This window comes from Diorhabda sublineata, chromosome 3 (assembly GCF_026230105.1).
Source record: "Diorhabda sublineata isolate icDioSubl1.1 chromosome 3, icDioSubl1.1, whole genome shotgun sequence".
NCBI classification, from domain to species: Eukaryota; Metazoa; Arthropoda; class Insecta; order Coleoptera; family Chrysomelidae; genus Diorhabda; species Diorhabda sublineata.
In genome coordinates, this window is record NC_079476.1 from 33216428 (window position 1) to 33242450 (window position 26023).

Sequence of the window (26023 nt, forward strand, 5' to 3'; positions counted from 1 at the left end):
GAATGTGAGTGCGATTGCTAATGTTGTAGGCTTAAGTTTAGTTTATTTTCTATTTTGTAAATTTCGTCATTTTCAGGTCGCCATATTGGATCCGCAATTTTTTGTTTTCGAAAAACTATTGCCTAATTCGTAATCAGCAATCCCAAAAACCAATTTTCAATAAGATATCCGGTTTTTCTAATTTTGACCAGCTTTTTGGTATTTTCGCCCACAATGCGATGTATTATTGAAAGAAAATGTTCCTAAAATCAGATTCGTATAATGTTATATCTCAATATTCCTAAAAATCGAATCATAATCATAATTATTTTTTAAAAACTAGCGACATTTATTGAAATAAATCAAAAATCAAAGTTATTCTCAAAGAAACTATAAAATAACCAACTATACTACTTTTTTGTAAAGGTTATTGGTTGATAATTTGGCAAAATATAATATGAATGTCACATCAACGATGACCTGTCCATTTAATAAACAAACATTTTCGAACAGTGCTGGACTATAACTTTCAGTTCACTCCCACTTATTAGATATATACAAAAAAGATTGTAATTCAACATCGGCTAACAAGCAACAGCAGATATCAACAAGCAGACGGCTAAGTAACAACGAAGAACATTTTATAAATAGAATAGTGACATCCGGTGATATCGGACTCGTTCTCCGAATAAGACCAAAAAGACTGAACATGTGGCATAAAGTAATAATAAGCGTTAGCGCGATTTTCGCAATTTCGCTCATATTTGTTGATTCAGCTCAACTTCAGGGTCACTCAAGGGGAGTTTTGAACCAAACTAGAAGAGGAATATGTACGTTGGAAGTACCGTAAGTTTAAATTCTTATTTTAAAAAATAACTTATGTATATTAATGGAACGTTGTATTACTTACCAAAAAATATTTTTTTAAAAAGAATATAATTAGTTATGTAACATGAGGAAACTAGAATGGGGCTTTCTTAAATATTATACATAACTCATATACTTACTTTCTTTTTCAATTTCTCTAGTTCACCTTTAACGCAGCAATGTAATAAATCAATAAATAACAAATAATTTTAAATAAGCGATTATTTTAATTATTTTGTGTGAACAATAATAAACTCTATCAGAGAATCGAAACAAGCACAAAAAATAGATTTTTCGAAACCATGAATGGTTCAAATAAAACCGACAGCCAATTATTTCTATTACAGGCCATACAATTTGGACGAATAGTGAATTGAAATTTGCTAACAATTTAAAGTAATAAAAAACATAAAAACTAAAGGTATGTAATGACCAGTGTTATAAGATTAGTAAACAGTGTGAATAACTTAGCACTATAGTTAAAAATTCTATCTACATATCGTGAATGTCTAATAAAAACTTCTTTTTTTATTCGTACTTGTTTTAATTGTGCGAAGACAGTAACACGCTGCTAATTTTCATTCTGAATATAAAAAAATTAAGAAAACCAATTCACGTAACTAAAAACTAATTTAATATTATTTTATTTTTGTATTATCTTTATTTTTATTTAAAACATCAAAACTATTGAACCGACTTATAAAATTTTGAGCTTCCAAAGAATAAAAACTTGGTTTTAAAGTAGTTCTGGATCGCTTCCACGTGAAAATTATTTCTTAAATGAAAGAAATTGTAGACTCTCAAAATACATTTATTATATGAAATATAGTGGTTATCTGAATCAAATGCTTTAGAGAAGTCAATGTAAAGAATAATCTAACTACAAATTTCACTAAAATCGTTATTGGATAACTTTTAACTTCTAATGATAATTTGCATGATTAACAGTGTAGATAAAGTGTAAGTAAATATTAACAAATATTAAGAAATAAATGATGACTTATCGACTACATTATTTGGATAAATAGAAAATAAACTGAATAATAATTATAAATAAGATAAGACGTGGACAAGTAGACAAGCGCCAGAGTTTGAGGAAATTTTTTCAATAATTTAGTGGGTTAGTGACTTGGTTTTTGTGAAAAATACGTAGGATTGTTGGAAACTTCAGATGATGATTGTTATTTTTCTTTTATTTTGGATTCTATTAGGCAATTTAGAGATAGAGGGTAGAGCTTAACTTTTTTAAATAGAACTGCTTTTTATGAAGGCCACTTTGCATAAAGCTACTTATTAACCTATTTTTTTTAAACAAGCCGATCAATAAAATACAATTTTAATTTTTTTTAATTCATAAATATATTAGAAAATTGCAAATATTAAACATATATAATACTTTTTAACGTCTAAATACATTATTTGTATGGAAAAATATATTTGGAAAATTTTTAAATTTTTGCGGTTGGAAAATATGGTTAATTCAATTTATTTTGAACATATTACCCACAAGTTTTCGTAGACCATTGTTCCGTTATAGTATTTTGAATTATAATATAAAATTCAAGTGAAAAGAATTAAATATACACAGTGTGCTCTATGAGTTATCTAATCTACTCATCTTATCATAGAAAAAGGGGTCATAAATGAAAAAACTGAAATTATGTTTCAATATATTCCACTTCCACATACTTTTCAGAACGTCTGACTGAAGATTCTATGTCACTATAAAACTATATAATTAGAGACCAAAAGTTCCTACACAGCCTGTTTAATTTAGAGTTTAATCCTTTACCGCTTAACTTGATCTTCCACTTTGCGGACAAAACATAATCGGACGTAGCCAGATGAAGGCTGTATTTAATATCTGTGAGGCCATATTCGTGTACAGTAGCTATGGACAGCGGAGCATTGTGGACTAGAGTATTGTTATGAAGAAACTGCACAATTGAGCCGATTTTCTGTACTTTTTTTGATAATATTTTTACAAAACTGTCTTGGAGTGATATGACGCGTTCACGATTGTATTTGATTCCATAAAGTCAATCAAAAGGTTACCCTCAGAGTCGTAAAATATTGTATCCACCATTTTTTGTTGCATTTCGTGAACTATGCTTTTTTGGCACGGGGTCTCCTTTCAGATGCACTTCCATGGAATCTCTTTTGGAATTCATGGTTTCATAATCTGTGAAAATTTGATCGGATTACACTTTCTTGCAATTTCTTTTGTTTTTAGGCGCCGGTCACTTAGAACAATCCATTCCACTAATTTAATGTTTTCTGGAGTATTTACTGCCACAGCATCTCCCACATGTGGCTCATCTTCTAATAAATCTCCTTACCAGCGAAACAATGATGATGGACAAAAGTCGCCGTAAACAGTCAACATTCTGTTTTTGATTTGTGTTGGTGTTAATCCTTCTTTGGTCAAAATGACAGTGCGATATTAATTTTGAGAGTAGAAGTTCAACTTGACTGAGTGGTCGTTTGAGGTCTATTATAATAAAATGGATCGTAGTAACAAATTCAAATTTTGTGATAAATCCTATTGAGACTTGTCACAGATGCTTACAAAACGATTTTTGCGAACGCACTCTATTAACTTTATGTGGCCAAAAATTTGAGGTATTTCCATTGGGAAACCTCATAGTTTTGAAGATAATTCTTTCACTCCTCATAGCAATGCTGGATCTAGCTTTTATCTGGTCGATTACAACTATGTGAATGTTTTCTATGTTCCACAAGAATGACAGATTAGTAGGAATCTCGTCAGGTGAATAAGGACCCAATGAATGTTTTTATAGCCTAAATTTTTCGAATTGCGTAGATCTGTCTCGTTTCCAATTCTGAACCCATGTCCAACTGTCGTCCCTCCAAGTTGCGTGCCACCAGTGTTGCCGTTTCGGTTGGTACGTTGCGAGTTTCATCAAATTCCTAACCTGTTATTATTATCAGTATATTCTGAATTTAGATATTTAATTTTCTTGAAAAATAAGGTATTTCTTCCAATCTTTAGCACTGCTTCTTCCATATTCAATTCTTAATTCTTTCGTTTCATTTTACCACCTAATCGATATAACTAATTTTTAATCTACCCTTTTTCTTTTTTGCACCAATTTTCCTTTATATTATGTTATTAGGTATTTTTCACAACTTAGTTATTTTATACGACGTGTACAACTTAGTTTGTGTCTTTTTGTGTACCTATTATATCAGTTTGTTATCTGCTATATTTTACATATTGTCTTAATGTCGGATATTTAAAGAGAAAAACGGTTTTTTAAATCATTTAAACAAACGTTTTAAAATGTCTAAATAAGAACAGACCTTGAATTTAGTATATTTTATCTCTTTTGCATAAATTTCTTATCATTACTCATTTGGTAGTCTATTATTTCCTCCAAATTCTAGAACATGAGTGATACTTATGATAAATATATGCGTAGGCAAATCAAATCACGCTGCTTAACATATATTTATATTTCATGCTACGTCTCCTCGAAATTATGTTAATACCAAATCCCTGATCTCTCTATTATATAACCAAATAACACTAACTGACAGCCCCACAATCCTTTAATAAGAATCAACGTCCAACAATTCTAAATTAACTCGCCATCTAAAATGAACAGTCTAGAAATATTGTTAAAATTTTTAACCTGATCTCTTTAGAAGTAAACTGATTAAAGGTGTAAGTACTTGATCCATGAGCTCTCGCAATAAAAACATAAGCTAAAATACCAAGTTTTACAGATTCGGGGAATTTATGAACAAATTACTAACTAACCATGTTTTTAGTCTTCACTAAAAATAAATAACTTTTGATTATTATATTAATATAATTGAGTAATTAAATCTATGAGTTTATAAAGAAATGCTAATAATAGAAACAAATTGTAGCCCATAAATGATGATAAATTGTTGACAAAAGCTGAAAAAAGAAAACTAAGGTAAAATCAGAAAATGATTATGTCACGGAAAGTGTTCAACCAGAAATAAATGAGGAAACGAATACGAAATAGTAATAAGTTTCAAGTATATTTTTCTTTAAAGGAAATAATGACAGATATTGGAAAGTCCAATCGGGAGACAGATCTTCTTCAAATAAAAACCATACTTAAAAAGTACGCACCAAAAATAGAAATGCATAGGGAAACGTCGGAGGTCCATAGGAACAAAACAAATTATTGAGGAAACCTACAAGGGCTGAGACAGGCAAAGTCTATCCTGGGAAACTATAACCAGAGAAGAGCAACTAAAAACAATCCACAAATACTAAGGAGTTCTATCGGGGCACTGTCACCTCAACAAACACCTAAAGACGATAGACCTAGTAGATAATGCGGCTCGCAGATTTTGTTGCACAGAGGACGAAACCTCCGTATTCCGTGTGAAACTGTATGAAATTGAAGACGAAGCTCTTTGGCAACTACAGCCATCCCACATTCTGGATTTTCTCAAAGGAGTGGGATTAACAGATCAGATGTAAGCTCTTGGTTCCCCAGTATCGCAGCAAGAAAGTGTGACCCAATAGATCCTTTGGGAAGATGTTAAAGAGAAAAATATGAGGAAAATTTATAGACTAATTAAAATGGAGGAGGAATAATGATGAGATACATAAATTAGGAGAAATCAGTGAAAATAGAAAAACGCATACAATCGGATGGAGAAAAAATAATAAGAAACCTAACAGAATTGAACCGAGTTGTAGATAAAGCCAGGGAGGACCAGGCAAAAACGGATTTAAGGAGTTTCAAAAGAAAGTAGAAAAGACTGTAGAAGCATAACAATGATAAAAGAACTAAATCACATTGCAATACGTAGACAGAAAAAAGTTGATCCTCCGTGATAAGTGGATAAGACACTCTATTGGATATAATAACAATTTCTGTATGATATATGAAAAAGTGAACTGTGAAATTTGAAACTGATCGAAGTTCCGGCCTCTACTTTCAAAGGAGAATAGGGTGGATATTCGTTCATTATCAAGAAGTCATCCGATTTGGGGGTGTGAATCTACTTACTTTATGCAACGAATCAACCCTTTCAGTTAATTTTAAAGCCTAACTACTTGGAATTGTAGCTAAAAAATAATTATTAGAATAAAATTAAAAGATAAAATGCTCACCATCGACAAAATCGCGACATTAATATTATTAGTGCTGGTTTCGAGCCGTTTGAATTATGTGAATTTAGGGGAACTATTGGCATGTTTTGTTTTTTCTGGTACGCGTGGAAAATGTTTTATTGGCTGATTGGGTCTTTTCGAGAAGTTTTGGTGTAAAAGTTGTTATTATTATTGTTACGGGTGATATTGGAAAGGGGTGGATGAAGAGGATTTTTCCAGGTTGGTACTCTATAGCTTTTTGAATTATGCTGGACTCAAAGGAGTAAATTTGGACGATGATTTTGGTTCTAATGAAATTATGTGTTCGTTATGGACACGATGTTGTGATAGGGTAGAGGTAATATCGGAATATGTAAGAGAAAATTAGTGTTTTTTGTTCTATCGTGAATACGTCGATAGGTTTGGCCTATGTCGGAACGGGGAAATTTAACCAAGGGATTTTATGTACTACATGTTGTTAATGGGAAATTTTGTTTTAATAAAATCTGATTAAGTTAAGGAGTTTTTTTTGAGATTCTGTATTTATTTATGTATATTTGAAATGTTATCAAGACAGCTAATTATTTATTAACATTATGATTTCTGTAAACTAATATTTAAATATGTTTATCTATCAATATGGAAGGTCATAATATTGTATTATATCAAAAATTAGGACCATAAGCAATAAATATGTTTGATCTTTTCTAAAATTGTTTTTTATCTACTCTTTCTTAATGATAACTTAATGACATTAAATTTGATATCTAAATATTCTTAATGAAATAATATTGATATGATTCGAAAATTATATTTTTATACATATTTTTTGAAATATTAAATAATAAAAACGCCAAACCTACGATCTGCAACATATATCGTACACTTAAAGTTGTATAGCAGTAATGTAGAACTGTAAAATGATGAATTGTAAAAACGTATAAAATGATATTCGTTTTCTCCACAAAATCTATACGAGAAAAATATTAAGTTCTCTAATGGTCTAGCATGACGACTATATAAGAGACATCAACTGTTTGTAACAATTTTTTATAGTCCATAAAATAAACCATTAAACTAAAACTATTCCATAGGATAAGAGAAAGAAAACATTTTATAAAATAATAACAAACATTAATGTCAAAATAGAATTTGATCAAAATACTCTCAACGAATGTCTTGGCAACATTCTAATATGGTATAGAAATGTTTCTCAACATCTCAGGCGTAACTGATCTAATCGCAAGCGTGACTAATCTTTTTTAGTTATCTCAATTTAGAGCTTAGTTTTGTACAAAAAACTTTTGACCTAATATAAAAAGAAGTCTAATGAATGGTGTCAGATCAGGAGATCGTGTTGGCTATTGTATCGTTCCGCGCCTCCCTATCTGCCGATTTGGAAAATTTTGGTTTAAACACTGTCGGACATATTGATTAAACCATATTTTATTTTCACGAACTTTTAGGTTTGCTAGATAAGTTTATTAAAGTTGGCACGAAACAGTTCTAAATATTTAACTCCACTTAAGTTACCATTAATGAAAACAGGACCTACGCTATGTTTTCCGACAATTCTTGTCCATTAACATTTTATCCAGTGAGGATTCTCAAAACCAATATAGGGGAAACATTTAAAATAGGAAAGTTTGTATGGTTTCTATCACTTGACAAACATATTTTTTTTCTTGAGAAAAATGCGTATATAAAAATACAAATTGACGTGTTTTCCCAACACGCCATTATATATTTATTAACGAATCTATTCTATTCAGCTGTTCTACGCCGTATACCAATCAGTAACCTTAGTAGTCCAACGTTTAAAAAAAACCATGTCGTTAAAATTTTCAGGAGAAACACACGATTGAAATTTTAATATTACAATAACCTTGGCCGCTATTGTTGTTAAATCAGTCGATGAGATCACTTGTCGAGTAAATAACCAAGTTGTTTTTATTTCTTGCGATGTACAAAATTTATACACAGTTCTAGGTAGTGCTTAATTTCGAGAGACACACTCCGACTCATGCTACTTTGCTTCGCCTCTCTCAAATTCCGATAATTGTCGGTTTTTGGACCGAATCAAAGCATTCGAAGTGAGAAAAAGCTTCAACACAATGAGTTTCTTGTTAGGTTTCACCAGCGTCGAATTTAGGGAGGGGTCTAGGCAAGGGTGGGCAAATACTTTTAAGCGCTGGCCAAAATGAAAGTTGTTTTTCCTGTCCAAGACATGTTTCTGACAAAAACACTATAAGTATCATTTTAAAGCATTTGGACAGACAAAATTATTTTTAATTATAATACATTGAAAAAGTTGACAAATTATTATTAATATTATTAAATAATAATCTATTATATTTGAAAAATAACGAATACAACTGTTAAAAGGAATGACGAGTATGCAACCATTGATTAATTTTTTTCTTTTTCAAATTAAACGATTGCACCTATTGGAATTATGTAGGAAAACATTTTAATTCCTTAAAAATGTTTTTATGTAAATGTATTTATAAAAAAACAATTCTACTCATGTGATAACTGTGCTACTGTATTTTGAGTTCATTGCTCAAATTGAAATAGTGTTGTAATTTGCTAAGTAAACAAAGAACAACATTACTCATCGATTTAGTTTATTTTAAAAAATTATATAGAATGACGCAAGAAGAAACTCTGAATACTGGGCGTATGCATTGGCTCAAGTGGACACATGCATACTTTGAATAAGCGATGCAATTTCATTTAAAAACTGATGGACCATTTTCAAGAAAAAAATTAATTTATTTTTATCCAACACAAAGAAGTCTCACCAACTAAAGGTCGTGATATTTTATTGGAGAACGAGTAAATCACGACGCACTTTAGGATTCTTGACCTAATTATGCTGGGGTGACGGATTTATTATCTCGATATAGTGCATAGTAAGTGTACGCGTTCTTTGGGCATTCGAGTTACCCCATCAACACTAACGACTGGGCCCTGCATAGTGTAGCACAGTTTCAGAACTTCGTTTTCCCTTTTAGATATACATAGCAAAGTTGAAACTCAACTTTTGGAATAGAAATCCTTTCACTTTCTTACTTCAGTTTCGTGTATTAATTTTTTTATATTTATTGTTTATAACTCTCTAGTTTTTATGTGTATATATACCTTTGTTCAATTTTATGATTCAAGTTGTTATGAGTAGTTTACAGTTCAATACCAATAAGCTATTTTTATGTTGAAAAATTAAAAAGTAAAAAAACCGCAAGCTTTAATTATGTTGCTCATAACTAATCATATTAATAATTTTTAAAGTTCAAAATAAAACATAAAAAAACGAATCAATCCGTCAGTTGATATTTCCTCATTTTTATATTTTTTATTTGTCTTCCTTTAGTTGGTTAGAATCCTTAAAAAACGCATTAGTATGAATTATTTTGTGTACACTTTGACATTATTACTATGAAAACGAATACCGTTATAGATTTAGATATAAATGAAAAAATTCTATAATTCAATGCTAAATGATTAAAGGTATATATTGAATTGAAATTTTTATCCTTATGACTTATAATAGAAGGTTAGCATTATTATGATTGGAAGGCTTTTCTTCTGAATTTGGTTTTGTTATTAGATAGAATATACTATCGAAACAGGAACCAGAGTCAAATATTAGGACAAATGATCAAACAGAAGATATCCAAAGGGGTTTGGTTAAAGATCTATCAAGAAGAAACAAAACATAATATTTAGTTACAAAACACAACCCAGAAGACCATTGAAATTTATGTATATGAAAAGGGTTCGTCGAAATGTGTTTAATAAGAGTAGCGCCACATTAGCGTAAGGATAAATGTCTTTTAGGTTATATTCACTACATTATTTTGTAGAACATAAGTCGTTAAAATTTTCAATAATGAACTGCTTGAGTCAAAAATGATATTAAATTTTTTAACTCGGCATATTTCATTTCATCTACAATTGCTACATACATTCCATAACCTTTGACTACACCAGCGCTATTCTGATAGGTTTTTGAACTGTTATTTATCGTATATAGCCGGTTACTTTTTCGTTTTTTCTCCCATAAAAACTACTCCTCCTTCTCTATACCTCCTCCATATGTTGGAACAAGATTTCAGAAATGAGGAGTGACAACTGACAACTACTGTAAAAAACGGTATCAATTGCTGGGGGAGACGATTGTTTCAATGATATAGTAAAATAATAAATCGAAAAAGTTAAACCCGTCATTTTGGATAGGTAATGCTTAAAAGTAAGCTATAGCTGGCGAAAAAGATGTTAGGATGGTTAGGTAGATAACTGAGCTTCCAAATTGTGAAAAATAAAGGGTACCACAATAGACCTCGGGCACCCGAGTGAACCACGACCAATCTAGGTCGAGGTTGCCCGTACCAACTTAATCTAACCTAGATAGCCCTGAAATAGAATTTGTTTCCTCTGCAGAATCGGGGAGTAGAAAAATAATCGCAAATAAATGTATACAAAACTTTTTTTAACGTATATTTCAATTTTTGATTTCGTCGTCGAATAACTTGCTACTATATACTTAATTTTACGACATGCGGCCAATAAAAGATAAGTGAGGTTCTGGAAGTCGTTGATATTTGTACTTCCAAATGATAGTATCCACTATTTTTTCTATATAATTCATCTTAGGGTTTCTTTGAGATCTAATTTTCATATATTGGAATGTGCTGTAATATCGTATCCTTAACAAATCGTTATAATTAATATGTTCTGTCTTCTCCATATAATTTTTGTTTTCAGTACCATTGACTTATTGTCACCCGAAGATAGACGTGGAGCAATCCCTCGTGGAAATGGGGTAAGAATTATGAATATTTATTTATTGTTAATTGAAAGTTGAAGGTAATAAAAGTTGATATAAAATTGATTCTATCTTCTTCGATAATAATTACCGAAATTATTTCATTTTTAGTCTAGAACTGGTTACAGTAAAATCGAAATTTGTTGTTCTGGATATGAAAAAGTACCACACACGCATCTACTATGTCATCCTGTTTGCGACCATTGCGAAAATGGTAGGTACGTCCTCATTTCACCTATCTTCATTTTTAAAACAATATTATTTTAGGTAACTGTACATCACCAGGTGTTTGTCAATGTAAGAGAGGATGGATTCATGATGATTTTCACGGAGACTGTATTCCAACATGCCCGGAAAGATGTTTAAACGGAGTTTGTACCATAAGTGGTTCATGTTCGTGTAATGCTGGTAACGTACTCAGTGCAAACGGAAAATATTGTGTACCTCACTGTACTGGGGGTTGCGGACAAGGAGGTACCTGCACTGGACCAGAAGTATGCACATGTGAGCCAGGGTATGTAATTAACATCATTCAACATCTTCATGTAAAGCCTAGCAATTCTTTTAGCGAAATAAATGGCCTTGGAAATATTGACTTTCCCAATATTATTTTTACAAATATTGATCATGATTTTGTGTGAGGTGACAATAATTTTATTTGGCATCTCAATAATGCCATTTGAAAGTGGATGAATCATTGTACAAGTATTTCTTTGTATTGTTCGAAATGTATGATGTATGAAGTTTTGCGCTTCTACAAGGTGGCACAAAAAAACATATGAATTTCAAACCAGTATAATCTACTTTATTTTGGTTACATACAAAATGGACTCACATGAATACAGTGTTTAGATTATCCAACTTATGACTTAGTTCATTGGAGCATTGTGGAGTGGCGAGGACTTTGAAGAACTTATGTCCTAATTCTGTCGACATTTAGTGGAGTTCGCAAAGTGCGAGGACGACCAGACGACCTCTGCTTCATAACTGATCCAGTTATGCGAAAAGAGGCAACCCAACGAAGTATTGTGTTCCGATCAGGTATCGAACCATTTCGTGTAACATTGACCTCTTTGCGGAAAAGCCGTTGAACAGTAATAACAGATTCATTATTTTAAAAGAAATGTTCAACAACGAAAACGCGATGCGCAACGGTCCACTACGCCATTGCTACTAAAACCTAACCTAACCTAACCCACAAAACAAAATAACCAACCCCCGCCCCTCCGCTCCTTCCACTACTTAACTCAAATTCATGCGTTCTTTTTGCGCCACCCTTTATATTTACAAAAAATGTTAAGAATTGTATAATGGTCAGAAAATGTTTGATTTAGATGTCAATTTCTAGTAGATTATCGGTTGCTAGTTTTTATTAAGTATACTAAAATTATTATCTCATCAATAGTATTTTTACAACAAATTGTGAAATTTGATTAAAAGTATGGTTCTCAATCTCAATTTTTGGTTCTATAAATAGGTATATCTTATATAGCTTAGTATTTGATAAATTCCATGAAGCAAGCCCATAATATTTTCTTTATTTTATAGATATGCTCTAGATAAAAAAACCAACAAATGTGGTTACTACTGTGAAGGAGGTTGCGGTGAAGGTACCTGTATAGCACCGAATCAGTGTTCTTGTAAATCGGGATATAAACAAATTGGACACACATGTGTTCCAGATTGTCCAAGAGGATGCCATAATGGAGAATGTATAGAACCTAATAGGTAAGGCAATTTTTTCATACTTATAAAACAATAATGGAAACAAAACTTGTGTAATTACAATAATAGCATAATTAATTTTTGTTCTCAATTATTTCTGAATTAAATTTAAAAGAGTTAGTGTGAATGAAGACAAAAGTTTATTTTAGAAAGTGTTTTTTTAATTGTTAATCATGGTTATTATTTCAGATGTTCTTGTAAAACTGGATGGTCTCTAGATAACACTGGAACCGTTTGTTCACCACATTGTAATCAGCCATGTCTTAATGGAGATTGTGTTGCACCTAACAAGTGCGCGTGTAAACAAGGTAAACATTCTGGACTCCAAATTATTTATGATAAAAATTTCCACAATTTTATACCATAGAAATAAGTATATTTGATAACAATATGATTTTTAATAGGTTACATCGAATCACCAGGATCTATCAACAGCCAGACTTGTGTAGCTCATTGTCCACAAGGTTGTCCAAATGGTAATTGTGCTGCACCAAATTTCTGCATATGTAATCCAGGATTTGTGAAGAGAGCTAAAGGTAGCAATGAATGTATAAGAAGATCCAAGAGATCAGTCATGCACATGGATCTTATTCCGGAAGCTGTTTTAAAAGGATTTTAGATCCACTTTTTTTATTAAACTTCATAATGGAAGTTTTATTTTAATTTGACTATTTTTGACTTGAATATACTTTTTATAATAAAATTGCTTGAAATTAAAAAGACTGTAATGATAAACGAGTTTAAAGTGTAAAAATAAAAAGTTTTTATACATAAATAATTTTTTTATTATTAATATAATGAAAATAGTATAATTTTTATTGATACATTGACTTAGAAAGCCTGTTGACAAGATCCGTCTAGTTGATGTGTAAAAAAAACTACACGGAGTTTAAAATTGTAGATTCAAGGACTTTTACATTTCTATTTCGCTGAACATAGTGAAGACTAGAGACATATCGACAGTACTATCAAACTTGTCAATAACCAATGCACCATTTCTTTAATAGGATATTACTTAAGAGACTGAAACTGAAACTCTTTTTAATCTCGTCCGTCTTAGATGGTGTAAAAATGTAGGACTTGAAGATATTATAGTACAACTTGTTAATGTACATGGTTAATCAAACAAATCACTCGTAATAAAAAAGGTTTTATTGTCTGTTAATAAGAACAATAAAAGAAACATCTGTACACAGAACATACCCCAAGTAAATAAATGTTATGGTTTGAACACTCAAGCTATCAACTTGATGGTTCTCGACTATCATATCAGTGTCCTTTATACCTGTATTAATGCATATGAATGTTCTTGGTTTTGTATACAATCATGAACTAAGGCATAAGTGTGATCTTCATAAATGGATGTAGACAATGAAGGCAGATGAGAGGTAGGAATAGATGGAATAGCTTTATACTTCAAATGTTTTTATTGCAATTTGTAAAATCACTTTCCAGAAAATGATTTTGACGCAAGCGATAATTTGAGCATTGAATTTTACAAAATTTTTCCCATTTAGAACACATACCAATAAAGCATTTTGGAAATTGAAAAAAATGTTAATTTTTTATTTGGTTGGCTCTAAACTAAATTCTCGATAATATAAAATTACAATCTGACCGTAAGCTGAGAAACATATATTCTCCGATCAAACTGAATTTCAACAAGAAAATCATAATTATAAATTACTGTATACCAAAATCTGAATGAAATGTGGCGGGAAATCAGAATCATATTATACTGAATAAACTGTTTACTCCAACACTCACAGTGAATATCGCCAACAGTTCCAGAAATTCCAGCTTAAATGACATATTGACATTGACAGTAATGACACATTTTTATTGCACTAGCGTTACGATTAGTAGATGGCAGAAGTAAATTTGTGGTATGTTCTGTGCATCTGTACAATAGAATATTTTACATAGAACTAGGACCTCTCAAGGCACACGTCATGTGCATGAGCTCTTACACACATACAAGAGAACATGCGCTCTACGCACAACAATACACATGCGCACAAATATAACTGTAGTACTTTCAACACAACTGCATCCAAATCCCTAGGATATACGATGATAGTTTTAAACTTTGTGAAAGGAAAGAAAGATAGAGGACTACAAATTACGAAACCACAGAAATGCAACAGATTACTTTGAAATAGAAAAATAAGAACGAAATAAGTTTTATTAGTTCACCGAAATATTCTGAAAAACATATAGCCAGATTAAAATAGTTTCTTTTTTTTTACATCAAATCCAATATTTTTCCACAAGTTCGGACAAACCAAATAAACATTTTATATTTTCAGTAGACAATGCAATACCCACATATATCTACTAATGACACATTCGTGTCACCCAATGCAATTGAAATCAGTTTTTTTACTACCGGGATTCATGACTGGCTAAGTAGATTTGCAGCATTATAGTAAAAGCACCTTGAGTTACATGAGTTTGCCTGCTTCATGTAATTTTAAAATGAGTCACTTTGTTTTAAGGAGAAATGGAGTGGACACTGGTACTCCACGTTGTTGCACCCCTGAGTAAAGACATATAAGTTTCTAAGTGATTGTTTAGAATATATTAGAGGGAATAATGGAACCAGTGTATTATTACCATATTATAGAATATTCAAATACAGTACCAAAATTGAAGTATGTAAATAAAAATCATAATCAGATTAATTTTTTACCACCAAAAATATTACCTAATAAACATGTTGCTTCAGCTCATTTTGATGGAATAGTGGCATATGGTTCAAAAATCAAAGAAAAGTGAAATCAGAATGAGGGAATTCAGGTGTCAAAGGTGATCTTCATTCACTAGAAACTTATAGTTTTTATTTGGTTATTCTAAGATAATGTGGGACTGCACTTGAACATTTCAGGATAATTTAAGGTTACACTAGTTAGTTATGAATAATTATTTAAAATTTATTGCTCTATATACAAACTAGTTAGTAACAAGAATGATCTATGAAGTATAATATTCTTTTAATTCTTCTTCAAGGGGTTTAAGTATGACTTTATCCTTCAAATTCACTACCCAACCAGGATGCAAGCCATAAAATATCTGACGAGGATCCTTTCTTTCCATTAACATATCATATTGAGGGTCGTCTTCTATTTTTGGTAATGTATATCCATATTTTTGTGCCAATACTAAACGTTCTTCTGATATTTTATCAGGATCTGCTAAGTATCCTCTTTTGGAAGCATCTGAGTAATACTCAATTGCATCAGGAGGAGGCATCATTCTACGTGGAATTGGAATTCCTAGAAATTATCGTACATTATATTTTGTTTTTCGTTATCATTCACCTTGATTTTAGGTATCTTTTGATAGAAAATTAGTTTCAAATAACATGTGAAAATTGATGTTTCGACTTATTTCGGTTTTTAGCAAATCAATTTTTACCTATTATTTTAAACTGATTTTCTATCAAAAACGACCTAAAATTAAGATAAATCATAAAAAAACATACGAAAATGTGTAAAATATAAAAAGTTGAGGAAAATCATTCTATTCTATTTACCACTACTCTATTATAATTGGTAGTTATACAGACAAAATTAAAATATTCTCTTTGAAATTTTTTAATGTGAATAAACTTAAAAGGTATTTAACAATTATAAACGGGCAAATTCCAGTATCACCTCTATATGTATTAGACCAAAGAAGGACTGAATTATATTCTCAAATTATTGGAATAAAGAAGTAAAAAATACAAATAACAGATTTTTTATTTCATATTAAATAAATGTCATTTTATCAAAAACTTACCTCTTTCAAAAAATTTCTTACTATTAACCATTGCTTGCAAACTATGGGGATCATAATAAGCAGTAGTGATTATCCCTCCCCTTCTTTCAATTGCAGCAATAACATTTTCACTTGCCCATTGAACTTCCAAATTTATCTTTGCTTCAAATATATCAGCACCTTCATCTGTTAATTGTACACCAAATTGTCTTTGATCTGGGAAGAGTTTAAAGAGACCAGTATTTAATATTGCTACTAGGTCCACTGGTTTTGTGCTATCAATTCTGTTTGTATCAATCAGTTTTTGAAGATCTAACATTGATAAAGGAGGATATTCTCGTTTTAAGCTATAGTATGAAATAAAGTTTATTTGATGAATATTGATATATTACAGAAAACTTACTGATGTCCTTTATAATATGGTTCCCAAGGAAAACGTAAATAGAAAGGATTATTTCCCGTTTCGTAACCTAATCTTGTAAAATTTTGTCTTGCTTTTGAACCTTTATTACCATCTCCATGATAATCTCCTCCATGTTGAGCTCTACCTCTTTTACTTCGCTATAATTTAATATGGTCTTATGTGTGTGCAAATTTATTTTCCAATACGCTTACCTGTTTAGATCCAGGATTATCTCTGATATTACCGATACATACTCTCGGTAAATAACGAAGAAGACTCAGAGCTTTCTCAGTAGTATTACTCATAATTCGTTTAAGTCGTTAAATATAATTATTGAAATTATATCAACACTACGTACAATCTAAAAACATTAACTACCAAATCAAAATAGGTTAGAATTGTCTTCTTTTTTTGTGATATATGCGACAGTTGACCTATATGAGTAGATCTGTTTGAATAACAATAATTGAATTAAGAATTAGAGGAAGGATTGTTTAACAAAGCTACGAATGTTCATGTTAATTGGTTTTCTTGAAGACGTATATTTTGTATATTTGGTTTATAATACACAAAATAACTTTTAAATTTTTTAAGTAGTATAACTACAATTATTTCAAATCTGTAGTAAAAAATATTAAGAGTGATATTTTTTCGGTGGCATTTGATATTAATTAAGGAGAAGTACGATTTCCGCGACGCCGCAGTTTGACAATGAATTTAGCTCAATTTTCGAAATATCAATACTTGAAGTCACAACCAAATGTTAGTTATGACTAGAATAAATATGTTATCGCTTTAAATTCAAAACGGGTCTTGTATAAAAACAAATGAAAAAGTTGTTGCACCCTCTGCTCGCACATTTTCTACCGTTAGCACTCAGTAAATATTAGCCTTAGCCCTGGGCCTACATGGTCAGCGAGAAAGTCACTGTGCGAAAATGGAAGCCAAAAAAGATTGCAATACTACTGGCCATTAGTGAAGATTTGGAAGTTGTCAGAAAGAGTATTAAATGTGAATGTAATAAATAGTTAACACATATAAATTGTTTAAATTCTCAGAAGCACAATAAAATGAAACTTGGATAGTAAAATTGTAACAATTACAATAATTCCCATTTTTAAACTATTCTTGTATGCTACTAATCAATTATGAAGAAAATAAGGAATATTACAATAATAAAATGGTAAATAAGAGCTGTCTCAGCCTTAGGCCTACATGATCAGTGAGAAAGTCACTGTGTTGGAAATACAGTATAGAAAAAGCAAATGAATTTTTATGTTCAGAAATGAAAGTCAAAAAAGATGGCAATACCACAACTACTGGGCATTAGTCAAGATTCAGAAGATGGCAGAAATAGTATTGATTGTGAATGTAATTTTTTAAATTCCCAGAATCACAATAAAATGAATATTGGACAGTAAAATTGTAGCAGCATGTATTTTCTCTATATTTTTAATTGGCACTTTCGAAAGCTATAACTCAATAAAAAATTATATTCTGTCAAAAAAGTCCAAATAATTTTCAGTATGTATACACTAAAGCGTTCTTTGTAGCAGAGCCAGCGCTAGTGTCTTAGTAGCAGAGTCAGTGCAGTGCAGTGAAAGTGTAATCTGGAAACGGTGGCACTACGTAAAATATCAAAAAGTACTAAATCGTTTTCCATTATTGTTAATACTAGAAGGCCTAAATCACGTCAAATAACCTCAAATACAACAATCAATAAATGCTCCATTGCTCTCTGCACTATATCGTTCTTTGTACACGAAATGGCCTGCACTGGTCCAGTTCAGTACAGTTCCAGTGCAACTACCAAGAACAAACCTAATAATTAAAGGATTGGTTAAATTTGGCTTGTTTTTGAAAGCCGCTATTTTCGGGGCTTTATATGACGTCAATTGAGACGTAAAGTATTTGTTTACTTTATAGATTATAATATCGATCAAAGTCATGGGAAAATTTAAAAAAAAAATTGTTCTATAGGTATTGTATTGTACCTGAGTGTGAAAACTCTATTAAAAAGAAACCCGATAGAGTTCAGAGACATGAGAAAATAAGATGAAATGTTTGAAATGCTGCCAAGACCATTTTAATCTTTTTACTCCTTTGACCTCAGCCAATCTAAAATCTTGATTAGATATAAAATATAGAGTCGTCATGAATGCCAGAATAATCAAAATCTAAAAAACTCTTCAGAAACACAAAAATAAATAGGATTTTTGATCGGAAGACAACCAACACCCTGTTTGCACCTCAATAAATCCAGATATTGATGTCACGACCAATGATGAGGTGTATAGTAAATTTGAATTTCGCTAGCTTATTTTGCAGTCTTTAATAATCATTTTATACAATTAAGAACAAATTAAAAAGGAAAATAATGATGGTATGATAATATTGGGACTATATTGTCATTGGGAAAATAGTCAAGTCAATTTAAAAATCATAAATTCCAACAATTCCCATTTTTAAGCTATTCTTGTGTGTTACTAATCAATCATAAAGAAAATAACAAACTTTTAAAAATTCGAACTTTATTTAATTCCAAATTACATAAACAAAATATAGAGCAATTACAAAGAAGTTAAATATAATATCTAAACAAAATTATCTTAAATTTATAATATATACAATATATAAATATTGTATCTGAATAACATTACACATTTACATGACTGTGATTAAAAATTAACAAGTGGTTCCACAAATAAATAGAAAATCAAGACTTAATTGGATAAATACCAAAAACATATTCACATTTTCAAATTCTCAACTGTTGTCTTATTAAAACTTAATGGTATATACTTTGATTTTTCTATTAAAAATTATGAATCTTTCGTGAAAATTACAGAGCTTTGAAAACATTCAAATTTTAAAGATGATTCGTGGAAAGCAAAGTAATTGTACTAACTATTTTTCATCATATTCAAAGTAATAGAAATGTGGAACATACACTAATATCTAGCATACTTTTTTCTAAAACTGAGAAACCTCGACGGTACATTCCGTAAAATGAGTAAAATTTAATCGAATTCCTATCACTTTAGGACCAATTGCATGTCGTTCGCGGGGTGGTAGGCGACCGACAATTTTGAAAGTGCACATGCGATCGGTGCCTAAACTGAGTTGGATTCAGACCCGCGAACTAAGCTAATATGTACCCAAGTACTTTCTCAATGTAGTGAGAAAGTTTTTATCGCAAAATTGCACAACTTCAAAGATATGAGTTGTATGTAAAGCTTCTCGATAATTGGGTAGGATAAAATCTGATGTTGATGTAACTGAAGTTTAATATTACTTTGAGGGAGACCTTGTGTCCAATATAGATCAGCAATAAGGCACTTTCACGTCAAAATAATGACCATAAAAATGCTTGAACAGAAAACTATAAAAGGAGCACATTTTATTGTAAGACAAATTAAGCGCCGTTTGCACCGATTAACACATGAGTCAAGCTTTTATAAGGCCGTCTAATTATTTAAGGAGGACTCATCTTGTTGACCAATCGCACCGATCTATAAGTTAGTGGGCTTTAGTAAACATTTCTTCTTCTTCCTCTCTAGTACCAATTATGGGAAACTGAAGTAAAATTTGAATATTTAGGTCAATTGTCTCACATTAATATCATTTTAACTGAAGACTGTACTGAATTTCTAATAGTTTGTTTACTTAAATGTTCATTTGTTGTGTCTTGTTGATTCATATAGTCAGTATCCTGAATCTAAATTATTTTCAATATTTTGTCAATGATGAGTGTTAGACAAAGGAAGCCGCGAGGTGCGAACTTTTCACACGATGAAAAAGTTATATTATTGAACATAATATCGAAATATAAACGTACAATTGAAAATAAATTACTGACAATGTAAGCATGCAAGAATAAAAGTAAGAATATGTTGATCTGTATTAGTATACAGCCTAAATCTTTTAAAAAATGCTAAATCATACATTTCTTCGAATGGGTTAGTTCAAAAATATAACAGTCTAGGAAATCCATAATTGATAATTTCCAATAAATCGAGATCATCTTCCAAGATATCCTAAAAATTCATTTTTATATAGCAAAAACAATATCGTGTGTCATAAAATGAGGTTAGGAGACAGCAAAGCTAAGCTTAAGCCTCCACTATTAATGGTTTAAAATAAACATGGCTTAAGATAATAAAAGCGGAGCTTAATTGGGGACGTAAATGAATTTCTGACAAAAGCGTGGGTAATTGAAAAGCCGAGTTTATTGTTTTGTCGGTGCAAATGGCCCTAAGAGAATATATTTCGTTACTAAGTTGGAACCAGTGGTGATAATCATTCTGAACACACTCTGTATTACCACTAAATAAATACTCACAAAACTATACTGTTTCAGGTAGGTAAATAATTTACTATAATTCATAACTATGTTAACAGTATTGTTGTAGTGGTAGTAAACATTGCATTCAGTATTATATAATTCGTTATTGTCTAGAAACTTTCTATATGTGAGCTGTTAAAATAAGAATTTTTCATCTATGCACTCCTTTATACTAAAGCTGCTTTCCATTTACACCAAAATTCAGATTGTTCTCATTTGTGACGTCGTAACTCGGTTCAATGCACGTTCCTTTTCAATCTCACAAGTGAGACCAAAATGAGTTTTACCAGCAATCTGCACAAGTTTGAGACCTTGTGCTTCAGTGAGTTTTGCAAGCTCAGATTAAAAGTGAGGTTGAGGACATCTCGTTGTCAGATTTTGTCATAAAATAAGCAAATAAGTACACATTACTAAATAATTGCAAACAGTCATTGATGAAAATAATCTTATTGAGAATATTGAGTCACATTAGGTTGAAAACACCAATTGTTGACACTTTAATTTCTAAATGTCCTATATCACTCTGTAAGGTAAGTCGACAAATTTAGACTTTTAAGTGAAATATTTTGAGTAAAAATGATCATTTCACATCCTCTGTTTTATGAATAACATAAGGAAGAATGCGTAAAACATTAATGCCTTAAATTTCAATAAAAACCATGGTTAAGTTAAGTTAAGCGTACATTCAAACAGTCTATTCGACCAGACAAAACAAAGTCTACAACTATGTGTTGCTGAGAAAACTACCACCGTGAAAGAAGTAGGACGTTGTGAGATAACGAGGAAGAAATTGGATGAATTAATGAAGGAGACATGGTTCTGGCTGTGTTGCTTAAAAAAAAACGTGAAACAGAATGCTTTTGCCTGGTTGTCAAAATTGATTCTGGAGATAATGCTGAAGTAACACCACTTCTTCCCTGCAACAGACTGAGGACGGTTTTTAAGCCTTCGAGCAACGGGAATCATCTCCTATCGGTCAGCAACGAACTGCCCAAGCCCAGATAGTACAGGGGCAATCCCGATAAATTTGTGTTCCTTGTTTCTGTGTCCGTTCCTCTTTAATTTAAGTTAATTAGGTAGGTATACGAAAAATTGACTTACCTTCTTTTCTGAAATATCACATACCTTCTTGAAATATAATTTAATATGTTCTGAATATCTTTTGTTTATTTAGGCCTTGAGTATAACTTCAGGAAAGCGAAGGGTCAATATTTAAATTGTTGTCAACGTTGGAAACTGCAAATGTCAACATATGGAATTTTAACAGACAAACGTTTCAACATTGGGTGTAAAAAGTCATGCTAGAAAAAATTCGTTTGTGATAATAGAAAAAACTATTTTGGTAAGTCCAATACGTGTAAACTGGAACTAACAGTTCATAATAATAACCTAAACGTTTTATTTTTTGAACACTTCTGTAGAACGCGGAATTGAATGATTTGTCTTTCTCATAGTGTCAACAATTGGTGTTTTTACTTAACGTGTTCCTTTTATCCACTGAGCAGTGTCGTTATTATTTGATAAGATACATACCTGATTGTCTTAGTTCATTTGAATGTAAATAGAAAGCAGCTAATAGCTTGATGTTATTATAATAAAATGGTAAATAAGAGCTGCCTTGTTTGTTGTTTGTTGTGTGAAAATGGAATTGAAAGAAGATGGCAATACCATAAACTAGTGGTCACAAGTGAGGGTTTGGAAGTTAGTAGAAATAGTATTAAATGTGAAAAAATCAGTTTAAACTTATTGTAGCTTTTAATTGCAAGAAATATAACTTTGTCAATATCAAATTTAGAGGATAAATGAATCAATTGATATAAGTAGAATTATAGATATGCTACAGTTTACTACATATTGAAACTATAGTTATTATTTAGGTACTAGTACTATGAGTAATGCCTGATCATGTATCGAGTCAATATTTTTTGTCATAATCATCTTGTTCATTTTTTTTTTAAATAATTTTCAGATTAGTTAATGATGCAACTCAATAGAGAAGAATCCGTTTTTCAACAGCTTTTCTGCATATTGGACACTCAGCCATTTGATCACCACACATTTGACAAAGTCCGTGACCGCAAAGGAAGATCATGTTCTTCAGTCTGTCGAGGCATACTGGACACATTGTCTGAAAACAAACAGAAGCATATATATTTAAGTCTGATGGCTGAATAGTATTATATTGAATAATTTGTTCTAGACTTTTTATTAGATCATGACAATCTTTAAAATGGACAGTTTTTTAACTTTCAATGTAGTTAGGCCCTAATCTTAGTTTTTTAAATTCTTCCAGATTTTTTGCAAAACATCTTCTCTTCCATATGTATTTGTAAGGAAATAAACTAACATTGAACATGGATGGAAAAATCACTTCTTCAATAACTGTTTTAATGTTGTTTGGTGTGCCTTATTCGAAAATATTGATAAAAAAGTCATCAATAATGTTGATTCCTTGATTGATGGATCTTTGAGTTTTCATCCCTTAAAAAATGTACAGAAAATACAAGATATTCGAGTGAATGTTTTTACAACCCCATTTCTTTGGTCTGTGTAATTTAGTTAACAATTCAGATTCATTTTGAAAAATTGAAATTGTAAAAGATGAGTGTACTCGACATAATTATTTCAAAAGGAAACGTCATAGAATTAGTATGGGGTAACAGGGTTTACCTGGCGGAAAATACATTACCCAGAATATTCAGAAAACAAGTTAACAAGGAAAAATCTGGGAAAAAGTTTAGCTTCGAGCAATACTAAGCTGTAAAATTCATTGGGATCAAAATACCATAATGGAAATAAACAGAAATGCCATTAAATGGTATACGGACAGCTCTAAAGCAGCAGACAGAAGTGAAATAGGAATGTACGAGCCTGGAACCAAACACTCTGAAAACCTGGGTAACACATCAAGCATTCTACAAGCAGAAATTTATGTAATCGAAATATGTAACCAGTTCAATCCAGAAAGGAATTATCGTAAACAGGAGGTAATCAACCAGCCAAGCAGCCAGTAGAACTTCGAGCTCCAATATTCTAAAAATGGAAATTCCTGGACAAGCTAAATGATCTAGACAAGAAAAATAAAGTTACCCTGCAATCGATTTCGGGACATAATGGAGTGAAGTGAAACGAAGTAGCTAATAAATTCTGTTAAGAATCAGGCAAATCCTTCAAAGGATCTGAACCCTTTTGTGGTATCATTTACAGAATAACAGAAAAAGTACTGGAAAAGAAGGTAGATAAGTGTGAAAGCAGATAATGGGACAATCTTCAGGGATTCCGACAGACAAAGACACTCCTGGGAAGCTATAACCAGAGAAGATCTGTTAAATGTATCAACCTAGGCAAGAGCAATCTACGAACTCTAATAAGAGTCCTCTCAGGGTGCTGTCGTCTCAATGGACACCTAGACTCTATACTAAGCAGAGAATGCAGTGTGCAGATTCTGTCGTGTAGGTGACGAAACCTCTATTCGCATTCTCTCAAAGTATGAAACACTATGAATCTCCAGAGCACTACACTTGAGAGCGTTTGAACTAGAAGACTAAGATCTCTGGTAGCCAGATCCATTCCACATTCTGAAATGAGTAGGGTTAACAGCTGTAAACACTGAGGATCCCCAGTATCACAGCAAGAAATAAAATACATCCTTTGAGCGCGGTGTATATGGTACCCTAATATATCCATAAATATATTGGGTTACGATTGATTTGAGAAATTATTTTCTTAGAGAAAGTCGAACGAACAAGTATTGATAATAATGATTGAACCACAATATTTGTTAAGAGTGTTCGAGTGCTTTCTTTTAGAAAGAATGAGGAATTCAATCTTTCGTAATAATTACATTACGTTATATATATGATATAGTACTTACCTGTTCTTTAATATCCTGCAATTGTTGTTGTAATTTCTGTATATCGTTTGTGCCAGTAGTATCCCTGCCTCCGTTATTCATAATAGGCCCTTGAACTATAGGCGTTTCACTAGTTGATGGTTTTATTTCTTCTTCTACGTCAGCTTCAACTTCAGAAATGGTACCTAATCCGCCAGCACATACCGAAATTGGTACCATTTGCTCGATCTGGGCGCGGCAAGTGACGCATTTCTTCATAATTTGAGAACAGCTTTCGCACGCACACATGTGATTGCAAGGTTTGAACAAAACTGAAGATTTCTTATCGGAACAAACAAGACATTCTTCAATCTACAAAAAAAAAAATATGTTGCACAAAATTAGGCGATAAAAACTATATACAAATTTATTTATACAGAACCTAACCTAAACAACATTTACAATTACATTATATGACGCGTATTTCGATAACCAAGTTATCGTCTTCAGCGACTAAAGTTTAATTTACCTTCAGTCTTTGAAGTCTATAAATTGGTTATTGAAACGCGCTTGTGACAGTGTAATCGCCAGTGTTGGTGTAGTGGTAGTGTAAACAGTGTGTTCAGTATGAATATCAACAACGGTTCCAAAAATTTCAACTTACAAACTTATTTTATTCTAATTCAAATTACAAATTGAAATGTTTTATGATAACGTGATAATTTTTTCGCATACCTTAGTTCTAGTGCTCACAGATTCCCTACAAATGAGACATTTCTTGACTCTCGGTGCGCATGCGGAACAGCAAGTCACATGACCACACGGTTGGAATAATATGTCTCTCTTAGCATCAGAACAAACCAAACATTCTTCTAACGTAGAGTTCACGTTAGAGTTTTGGATGTTTTGATGGGATCCCATTTCCATTTCTCCACTTTGTTTTTCTTTGTGACATTTGGTTAAAGTTTTGCAGAGATTTGGATCGGGGCAGAGGTCTAAGGGCGTTTGACCTTTTTTGTTCTTGATGGTTAAATCAGCTCCGTTGCCTGAAAGTTTGGAATTAGTGGGGAGTGGTTCTTTATGCTGTATTTTGGTATTGTAATATTGTAATTAACTATACGGTATTTATATTTTTATGATGTAACAGTAGCAACAAAAACGTCTTCTCGCATTAATAT

At 31.5% G+C, this 26023-nt stretch overlaps 3 protein-coding genes across 3 annotated transcripts in view; 1 reads left to right on the forward strand and 2 right to left on the reverse strand.

Annotated features, from left to right (window-relative positions):
• LOC130442176 (epidermal growth factor-like protein) lies at positions 1 to 13278 on the forward strand. The gene is made up of 7 exons (XM_056776277.1): positions 1 to 825; positions 10718 to 10775; positions 10890 to 10992; positions 11046 to 11292; positions 12327 to 12506; positions 12693 to 12811; positions 12908 to 13278. The coding sequence occupies exons 1-7, from the start codon at positions 689 to 691 to the stop codon at positions 13120 to 13122; spliced, it is 1059 nt and encodes a 352-aa protein (XP_056632255.1). The 5' UTR covers positions 1 to 688; the 3' UTR covers positions 13123 to 13278.
• Positions 13279 to 13637: 359 nt separating this feature from the next.
• LOC130441292 (39S ribosomal protein L15, mitochondrial) lies at positions 13638 to 17072 on the reverse strand. The gene is made up of 4 exons (XM_056774902.1): positions 16881 to 17072; positions 16669 to 16826; positions 16287 to 16612; positions 13638 to 15778 (listed from the first exon to the last, which is right to left on the reverse strand). The coding sequence occupies exons 1-4, from the start codon at positions 16971 to 16973 to the stop codon at positions 15477 to 15479; spliced, it is 879 nt and encodes a 292-aa protein (XP_056630880.1). The 5' UTR covers positions 16974 to 17072; the 3' UTR covers positions 13638 to 15476.
• Positions 17073 to 19238: 2166 nt separating this feature from the next.
• The window catches only part of LOC130441359 (E3 ubiquitin-protein ligase MIB1), a 785400-nt gene continuing 778615 nt past the window's right edge, over positions 19239 to 26023 (reverse strand). Inside the window, exons 11-13 of the mRNA XM_056774999.1 lie at positions 25581 to 25891; positions 24888 to 25217; positions 19239 to 23141 (exon numbers count right to left, since the gene is read on the reverse strand). Of these exons, the coding sequence (XP_056630977.1) occupies positions 23001 to 23141; positions 24888 to 25217; positions 25581 to 25891 (782 nt within the window). The 3' untranslated portion in view covers positions 19239 to 23000. The remainder of the gene's footprint in view (positions 23142 to 24887; positions 25218 to 25580; positions 25892 to 26023) is intronic.